Source organism: Bubalus kerabau, chromosome 2 (assembly GCF_029407905.1).
Source record: "Bubalus kerabau isolate K-KA32 ecotype Philippines breed swamp buffalo chromosome 2, PCC_UOA_SB_1v2, whole genome shotgun sequence".
Taxonomy (NCBI): domain Eukaryota; kingdom Metazoa; phylum Chordata; class Mammalia; order Artiodactyla; family Bovidae; genus Bubalus; species Bubalus kerabau.
In genome coordinates this window covers 29884575-29894595 of record NC_073625.1, presented here as the reverse complement: position 1 = coordinate 29894595, position 10021 = coordinate 29884575, and the positions used below count along the sequence as shown (strand labels likewise).

Sequence of the window (10021 nt, the reverse complement as noted above, 5' to 3'; positions counted from 1 at the left end):
TTATGTTATGTTGCATTCAGCAGTATGACTGAATATGAAACTAGAGAGATCTAGAGAATTTCTCCCTGACATGCACTGTAATTGTTGAAACAGATAACAGACACTGCAGGTTTTGTTAGAATACAAGATTGTCATTTGGTATTTACTAGAACTGCAAAATCAGCTGGTTAAGGAAAGACAATTGGACTCCCCAAATATCTTGATGTTTACATGTTTGATGGTCATAATAATATAAATGTAAACTGTGGAGAATGACATGAAAAAATTATTGCTTTAAATGCCATTAAGTTATTGCTAAGCGTCCCCCCCAAACAGTTGAATGCATGTTTGTGTTACAGCAGGCATGTACCTCCCATTCTTTCTCCTAAAAATACAATAAGTGTCTAAAATCTTGGTTCTAGATTTGGCATCAGCACTTTGCTATAAATCTGGCCCAAAGCCATTAACACCAGCCTGTGTGGGTGCGCGTGGGTGTGTGCGAGCTCGTTCTGCTAAGACTTAGGCTTTGGGATAAAGGGTGACTGTGTCGTAGCCCTCCGGGGGCCTCATGCGGGCCCGGGCGTGAGTTTCACAGTACAGCTCCCCCTCCACGAAGAAGTAGCCCTTCTGTTTGAGGTTGAGGTTACAGTCGGCACACACGAAGCACTCCGGATGCCGGTATTTGTCCCGCGCTTTCACAACCGCACCACTGTTGGGGAAAAAGGAGACCCTCGTGAACACACACACACACACACACAGCCAAAAACATGACCCAAAGGGAGACAACACTACAGATAAGGCAGGTGTTTCACATTCAGGAAAGAATAGCTATAAAACTGGGCGCAGCTGTGGAACTGATGCAGTTGCCAGGGAGAGCCAAGACAACAATAAATCTTCATGGGTTTATCTCTGTTGTTCACGTGTGAATATTTTTCAGATTTTTTTTTTCCCAAACAAGTTTTCTTTTTTTTTTTTTTAGAGAAATGATAGGATCTTACTTCATGATCTCTCCCCATTGTTTCTTTGGAAGCAGGAGAGATGATGCAGATAATCCTCTGCAAAGGAATCGGATTGTGACCAAGGTTGTTGTCTATACAACCAAAGTCCCTCTGCTTAAACTGTCTAGCTTGGTGGTCCAGCGTCCACTCTATGGAACACAGAACACATCAAAGGGCAGAGATGGAATTTTCACAGGTGGGTACACTTGCATTTCGACAGTAAACTGTTAAAACAGTTTACTCCAACTTGGGAGCAACAGTTGTTGGATTGGCCAAAAAAAATCCTTTCAGGTTTGTCCATTGCGGTGTATGGAAAAGCCCAAAAAACTTCTTGGCCACCCCAATACTTTGGGTAACATCACGACCTGTCGTGTGTTACGAGGTCCTCTCTGCCCCGAGCTCCCTGTCCTGCTAGTTTCTCTGTCTCCCAGCCCCTCTGTGCTATAAGCAGGCTTATCTCCTTCCCCCACCCTCCTGGGATGCCTCCTGGGTGACTCGACTGATAGCTCCTCAGTGTGAGAGCTAGTGACAGGGGAACAGAAAAAGGGGATGGAAGACGTGCTCCCACGGGCCAGGAGGTGGAGGGACTGAAACGATCTGGTTTACTTAAAGATCTGAAACTAGCAAGGGTGGCTATTTACACCTAAAGCCCCTTAAAATAGAAGTTGACTGTGTGTCTAAAAAATCATATTTCAGTATTTGTGCAACTTTAAGAAATCGACTAAGGATAATGTGTTTTAATGAACAACTGGGTGACCTCCATATTTGTTTTCCTGGGTTTATACAGAAAAGGAAGAATTCAAAGACTATGCATCAACAAAGGGAGGGCTTTGTGAAGTGAAGTCATGATTCTCGGAAATGACTTTTAGGATATACTTCTGGGGCAGCTTCCTTTCATGAACATATACCTGAAATTATAAGTCAGGATTTCCAGCTCACATTCTATGCTAATTTGGGGGTACACCTAAAGGATTTCTGGTCAGACTGCCCTAAATGTTCTGGACATTTATATTTCAGTTCACTGAATAGACATTTGTTTTTTGTAAAACTTCAAGTCTCTTCTAGAGGAAATAGGGAACTGACGCCAAGACTGGTGGTGAATTTAGGGTTGAAAATGAAACTTACACGATGCCACTCCCGCATTTGTCACAGAATGGCATCTTCTGCGTGCCGCCAGCACCGCCGTGGACTTTTGTAACTGGAGCTCTCACACTCCGAGTTCCAGCAGGACGGTCATCTGAAATACAAAGTGCTTCCATTTATGGCCAGGGAGCAGCTGGCTACGGTTTATACTTTGCTTCTATTTTAAGGTGTGCACTTTAACCTGAGGAATTCTTAGCCTTCACCCACAATATCATTTGGAAAGAACCAGGATTCGTTCAAGCATAATTTATTCTGAAATGGGACCTTACGAAACTAAATTAGTTAAAAAACTGTTGTTGTTGTAGGGAGCTGTTACAAAATGCCCAAAGGAACAGAGAACATTTTGCATCTTTCCTTTTTAAATTTTGGGCTCCAAAATCACTGCAGATGGTGACTGCAGCCATGAAATTAAAAAACGCTTACTCCTTGTAAGGAAAGTTATGACCAACCTAGAGAGCATATTGAAAAGCAGAGGTATTACTTTGCCAACAAAGGTTCGTCTAGTCAAGGCTATGGTTTTTCCTGTGGTCATGTATGGATGTGAGAGTTGGACTGTGAAGAAGGCTGAGCGCCGAAGAATTGATGCTTTTGAACTGTGGTGTTGGAGAAGACTCTTCAGAGTCCCTTGGACTGCAAGGAGATCCAACCAGTCCATTCTGAAGGAGATCAGCCCTGGGATTTCTTTGGAAGGAATGATGCTAAAGCTGAAACTCCAGTACTTTGGCCACCTCATGCGAAGAGTTGACTCATTGGAAAAGACTCATGCTGGGACGGATTGGGGGCAGGAGGAGAAGGGGACGACAGAGGATGAGATGGCTGGATGGCATCACTGACTCGATGGACGTGAGTCTGAGTGAACTCCGGGAGTTGGTGATGGACAGGGAGGCCTGGCGTGCTGCGATTCATGGGGTTGCAAAGAGTCGGAGACGACTGAGTGACTGAACTGAACTGAACTGATACATAGCATAAAATGGACCATCTTCACCATTTTAAGTGTGTAATTCAGTAGCATTAAGTATGGTCACAATTTTGTGCAACCATCACTGATACCTATTTCTAGAACATTTTCATCATCTAAAATAGAAACTCTGTAACCAGGAAACATTAACTCTGTATTTCACTCTCCTTCCAGACCCCGGTGACCTCTATTATACTTTCTGTTGCTATGACTGGACTATTCTAAGGTCCTCATATAAATGGAATCATGCAATATCTGTCTCTATGTCCCTGGTTTATTTCATTTAGCAGAATGTTTTCAAGGTTCATCCATGCTGCAGCATATATCAGAATTTTCATTCCCTTTTAAGGCTGAATAATAGTGTACTTTATGGATATATACCACATGATGTTTTTCCATTCATGTGTAAATAGACATTTAGGTTGTTCCCAACTTTTGGCTGTTGTGAATAATGCTTCTGCGGATGCTGGTGCATAAGTATTGGTTTGAGTCCCTGCTTTCAGTTCTTATGAGTATACAGCTAGGAGCAGAATTGCAGGATCCCGTGGCAATTCTCCTGTTTCACTTTTTGAGGAACCGCCATACTGTTTTTCCCAGTGGCTGCACCATTTCACATTCCCCATCAGCAGTGCGCAAGGGTCCCCATTTCTCCACATCCTCACCAACACTTAGTTTCCATTTTTTTGATAATGGCTGTACTAATGGGGGGAGAAGGCAATGGCACCCCACTCCAGTACTCTTGCCTGGAAAAAAAATCCTATGGATGGAGGAGCCTGGTAGGCTGTGGTCCATGGGGTCGCTAAGAGTCAGATAGGATTGAGCGACTTCACTTTCACTTTTCACTTTCATGCACTGGAGAAGGAAATGGCAACCCACTCCAGTGTTCTTGCCTGGAGAATCCCAGGGACGGGGGAGCCTGGTGGGCTGCCGTCTATGGGGTCGCACAGAGTCGGTCACGACTGAAGTAACTTAGCAGCAGCAGCAGCATACTAATGGGGCATTTTGTATTTCTGTGCAGCTTCTGAAGGACAGTATATATCTTTTGGACATGGAAAATCATTGGTAAGAGCACGAACTCTGAAGACCCCAGGAGTGGGTTGGAGACCCGATTTTGTTTCTTACTGGCTGTGTGGCTTTGTGCAAATCCACCCTCTCTATGCCTCATTTTCGCTTTTGTTAAATAGGGAAAATAACAGCTCCTACCTCGCTGAGTTATTGTGGGGATTAAATGATCACGTGTGCAAAGCAGCTCAGCACAGGATTTGGGACATAGTGAGTGTTCATTCCAGTGTTGTCTAAAAATTTGATGATTATGATAGCCTGGGATATGCGGGAGGCTGAGAAATCTTGCAGTATTTTATGATCAATAAGCTGAACTAGCCCTTGACTACTGAGATAGGATTTATCTTTGATGCTCTTTTACCATCAAGTTAGTGGCTCCTTAAATATGCTCTGGATGTTCTCCTCATAAACCAGGCAACACCAAATCCTTTTACAGCAAAGAGTCATTTGATGACTGATGAAAATCAATTTTTAGACTCTCATTCCCATTATGCTTGCTGCCCTCCCCTCCCCTGACCCTTGCAATAACCTCTGTCAACAACGTCTCAGCAGACATTCACGGACTGCTCACCAGCGCCATCGTTCACTAGTTCCTGGAGCACCCTGAAGGAGCCCGACTGGCGAGGCTGGGTAGGTTCATTCCGATTGTCGTGGAGCATCCGGTACACATCCGACTCGGGGGGCACGGTGGCCGTGGGTTCACTGAAACAACATGGCGCGGGAAGCCGCGTCAGGAGCGTGCGTATGCGCAGGACGACGCAAGATATCAATAAGCAGGGATTACTGTATTTACAGCACCTCCCCAACAGAGATTCCGTATTCTCACGTTAATCTCTACCACAGCTAAGCATAATGTGAATTCACACGGGTTGCCTTAAAAAATCATCGATTAACCTGGGGTCACTTCAGCACTTCTCCATGTGGAAGAATCCTTTTGGAGGGCAACTGAAACGTTGTTAGGAAATAGTAATTTAAAAAACAATGCCTGCGTCTGATGGATATATAATTATAATATGAACAAAATTAACCTTTTAGAAATAAAAGACCACATACGTGTGATAGAAAGTGCATGAGTGAGCCCAGTTTATCTCAGTCATAAAGATGTTAATAAAATTCAGATTCATTTTTGATATTAAACCAAAAGTGTATGGTTTAGTTTTGTTAACTCTTGAATCAAGGTAACATTTTGCCTGTAAATCGAAGAATTCAACTTCTCAGTGTTTGAAAGCACATAATATAGTGTCTTTCACACAGAAGTCAGTTGTATAGGCTACTAAATAGCTACATTATAATTCATTTACAAAAATGATAGATGATTTATTTTAATGAACTTTCTACAAATATATTCATGTTGAACAATAAAAAATGCCACAATAAAAATACATGTCAGGCACTGCAATATTTTACTATTTTGTCATTTAATTGCATTATCTAGAAAAGGTAGTTGCTATTTGCACAAATTTTTATTACCTCTATCATATTTGGAAATAATCATCTTACCTATCTGAAGCTCCTTGCAAATGGCTTTGAAATACATTATGCTATTTTTATCTCATCCCAAGGGCTTGTTACATAACACTTGTAAGCATTATAATACTTTATAATGGTTCTATAATATTGAAAGAAGTAATAAGGTTTTATCTTCTAATAAATCTTTTTAATTGAAAAGTACTTTGAACAAATATGCATAATAAAGAAAAAATTAGTCAAAATAGAGACCAATAGAAATTAGATATCTATATTAGTAGCCTGAGATATTCACTTACAAACCCTTACTCATGGCAGAAATAGTAAATGGAAAAATAATTAACTCTTCCACAAGATGCCATTAGAAGAGACAAAAGATATCATTTCTTTTAAAACTTCTTTGAACCTCCCATCCCTTCCCCCGTTTTTGATACCCAAAGAAGAAACACAGTATCCCAGATTATATATCACTTTTGAGAAGTACTGTACCAGACATTTGTAAAGTACACTGTAGTTTTTCAAAAGACATGTACCTTTTGTCCTGCCATGGTTTCATTTTATTGCTGTCACATAAAACTCTGCTTGCTTAATTTCGCAAATCGCCATTATCACAAGGCCTAGATATCTGCAATAAACCCTTAGTAGTTTTTTTTCTTGAAAGCTTTCTTTCGATTAAGACAATGTTACAAGATAACAGTAAAATCGACATTGCCCATGTGTTTAGTTAATATGCCCACGGTTCAGAAAGACTCTTATTACCTCATCGAGGGTGTTTCCCCTAGAGCTGTTGAAACCTGACCCTGAAGTGTTTCCATAATATTGTCATCTGAGTACAACTGCATGGGTGTATTAAATTGAGCATGTACAATCTTCACACCAGGAAGTTCCATTTCCAAAGGAATGTTAGGGGCCATCTTAGCAGCAACTTTCAAGTCACCTGGGCAAATAGTACTAAGAGTACTGACAGAAGAAGGGGTGCTACGCCCACTGCCGCCGTCAACACCGGACGGAGTGCTGCATCCACTGTGTTAATGACCACGTCACACAGAAGACGACACGGGAACCAGAACATCCAGACAGGGGAACACAGAGAACAAGTACAGAGAGGTTAAAAGTAAGAGGTGAATTAAATCAAATGGAAAAGAAATGTTTATTTCTGGCTAGAATTTGTTTTAGAAAGGGAACACTTAAAAATTCACGATTGAAAAAAGTTTCACAGAATTAAGATACCGGTGATACTGCATTTCTTGGCTCTGCTGTACTATAAAATATGCTCTGCTAGGTGAAAGCTTCATGGGAAAAGAGTTGTATATAAAGGAAGTGGCACAGGGGAATTGCATTAGCTGGAATCCTTTTACATTTCTGAGCTGCAGTATTTAAAATTAAAATATTAATGAATGATCCTACACAAATAGTAATATGAATATGCAACGTGAAGATCCAATCAAATATTTAGGCTAAACATTGCAAAATAAGTATTTTCAGAAATATAGTTGGGCTTAATTCAAAGTAATTGGCAACTTGAAGTTATCTGGTAAAGATTCTGTTTTACGACATTTTATAAATATTTTGGTACTATTTTAACTTTTTCTATTTAGTTCTCTAATTTTGTGAAGACTACACTTTAAGAAATTGTTTGGTGACTTAATATAGGTCCTAGAAATAGCCAATAAATGCTTGTCACCTTGAAATTAATAATTAGAGAGCAAATAAAGTGATCTCAGACTCTTTGGATGCAACTTAGGGCTAAGATATGTATATATATTTCTTTAATACATAGCTATTTCTTGGAAAATTTTGAAAGCACATATATATTTTCATGCATATTTTTCATTTCCTTTTAAAGTCAAGTTAAAGGAACTTACTAAAACATCAGAAAGGCCAGTCATGCAATTTTAAGAACAACTACAGAAACTTCATATACTCTATGAATAGAATTCTTTACAGATATGAGGTTAGTCATAACTGACATGCTGATGACTAAAAGTCATTTTTATACATGCATTGTAAATGCAGCATGACAAATGCATTTTTTTGGAGAAATGGAATATATATATATATTTTTTAAAGCATAGTCATTTAAGACAAAGCCAGAGGAAACATTAGTATTGATGTCAGCTTATATCATGTCTGCAAGTTAGTATTGCTGTAAACTCAAGGCAGAGAACAGTTTATATGGCGTGTTTATCTCAAAGTCAGTGTTCCCTTAGGGCTCAAGTATGGCCCCTGCCTGCATTTACCCTCCAGGGCTATTAATGTCAACCTCAGGCCCATACAGAGAGCAAAAACTCCAAACCCAATATATTGAAGATTGATTTTGTTGGCTTCATCAGTGTTGCAGCCTGGTTAGTCTAGGCAACCCATGTCACTAAATAAGTTACAAAAAATTTTTTTGTGTTGTGTTATCCAATTTGACCTGCACAGACTAAATGAAGCAGGTTAATAGGAACATGCTCCTTTACTTCCTGGCTGTTGAGAACCTGTTTGAAACTCAGTCAGTAAATTGGTTGATCACACACAAAAATATCAAGTGGTTTATTCACCATTTTCATAGGCTTAACACTATACTGGTTGCTGAAACTGACTTCAGTTGATAAGAGTAGAAATGAAATTTCAGTGAGAGTGCAATTCAGTCAGGATCATATTGATTGGACCTCAGGATAATGAAGTTTATTAAATTGTAATTTAGGGATTTGAGACACTGAATTTCAGTATTGGGAGACTGGAGCTTAAAATAGTGAACCTTTTCCACAAGCATTTTATAACTACTCTGACCTTACTGTGTCCCAGGCATGGTGTTAGATAGTGGAGATGTAAACTATGGTTAACTCAGAACTTACAGATAGAACTTATTTTATAGTTGTAATTAATATTATTTTCCCCCTCTTATTAGTGTTCTTATATACACGCATGTCTGTGTATATAATTTTGTTTAAGCAGAGATTGTGTCTTCTATTTCCTAGTTTCTTAATCATTCTATTTAAGGGCTCATGTCTATCTATTCACAGAGGAAATAAAACCTAAGCAAAAGACAATTATCTTTGTATACATTTCTGGAACGATTTTAAACGAGCTCGTGAACTGATGCTTAAAAAATAGTGTTCATGGACTCCAGTTACTGTGGAGATGATCATGGGTCAGCATGACCTATTCCTGTGACTTGGAAAGGTAGATACTGCTGAAATTTCATGACATTGAGCTATTGACTTGGCAACCTGTAAGGCTGATGATACACTCAATTACTGTCATACAACTGGATAGATCATTAGACACAGAACTCATTTCCCTGCTGTGTATATGGACTTTTGGGGACATGCTTCTGGATGCAGCTTGTCCAAAAACCACTAACCGGATTGTATTTTATCACTTAGATCTATAAAATGCCTTGATGAACTTTTAATGTTAGTTTTGGCTTTAAACATTTACATATTTTCATATTAAAATACTTTTCTTTTAATATGGGTCAGTTACGATGAAACCATAAAAAGAACCCTAAAGGCAATGGCACCCCACTCCAGTACTTTTGCTTGGAAAATCCCATGGATGGAGGAGCCTGGTAGGCTGCGGTCCATGGGGTCTCTAAGAGTCGGACACGACTGAGTGACTTCACTCTCACTTTTCACTTTCCTGCACTAGAGAAGGAAATGGCAACCCACTCCAGTGTTCTTGCCTGGAGAATCCCAGGGACGGGGGAGCCTTGTGGGCTGCTGTCTATGGGGTCACACAGGGTCGGACACGACTGAAGTGACTTAGCAGCAGCAGCAACTAGTATTAAGACCCAGGGAGATGACTATATTGGTATCTCCAACTTACATCTGATTCAAAAGTTGTTTATTAATGGTGTAGTTATTGCTTGATAAGTAGCCACTCAAAATTCCACCTTGATGAAGAATTATTTGGTAAGAACAAGAAATTCGGAAGCTAGAGCCAATAGTGAGGGGCCACAGGAAGACAGGGAGGATAATAGAAGCAATTTTAGAATTTTTTAAGGTTTGTTTACTGGTACCTGTTTTTTAAGCAAATCCTTTCATATCTGGTTTTCCTCTCCCCTCTTCCAAACTTAGCTAGATTGAAAGGCACCTTACAATAAAAAAATTATGAGGAGCTTGCCATTGTCACCATGTTTGAATCAAATGAAAATATTAAAGAAGGCCATTATGTTCCTGAATCTCTGACTTACCCTGAATTTTGCTATTAAATGTAATTGGTCTTTAGCAGAAGCAAGATCTGTGTTACTCTAATGTATCATTTTACTCAAGCCTCGTGGAGTTCTATAGCTCATGTTAGTGAGCTTACATTTATGTTAACCTCAAAAGAATGCAAGTATATCTGTTTTACTATGCTTCTTTAGGAAGATGTATGTATATATATTTATTCAATAGTAAAAGAGCATTTTAACTTTTAACCCAGTATT

At 39.6% G+C, this 10021-nt stretch overlaps 1 protein-coding gene across 2 annotated transcripts in view; it reads right to left on the bottom strand.

The window, feature by feature from the left end:
• Positions 1-110: 110 nt before the first annotated feature.
• Positions 111-10021, bottom strand: part of PDLIM3 (PDZ and LIM domain 3) — a 31411-nt gene continuing 21500 nt past the window's right edge. Inside the window, exons 5-8 of one of the 2 annotated variants that reach the window (XM_055567387.1) lie at positions 6367-6630; positions 4712-4842; positions 2103-2214; positions 111-688 (exon numbers count right to left, since the gene is read on the bottom strand). In XM_055567387.1, coding sequence (XP_055423362.1) covers positions 499-688; positions 2103-2214; positions 4712-4842; positions 6367-6630 — 697 coding nt within the window. In that variant the 3' untranslated portion in view covers positions 111-498. The remainder of the gene's footprint in view (positions 689-2102; positions 2215-4711; positions 4843-6366; positions 6631-10021) is intronic. The other variant, XM_055567388.1, reaches the window with a different exon arrangement.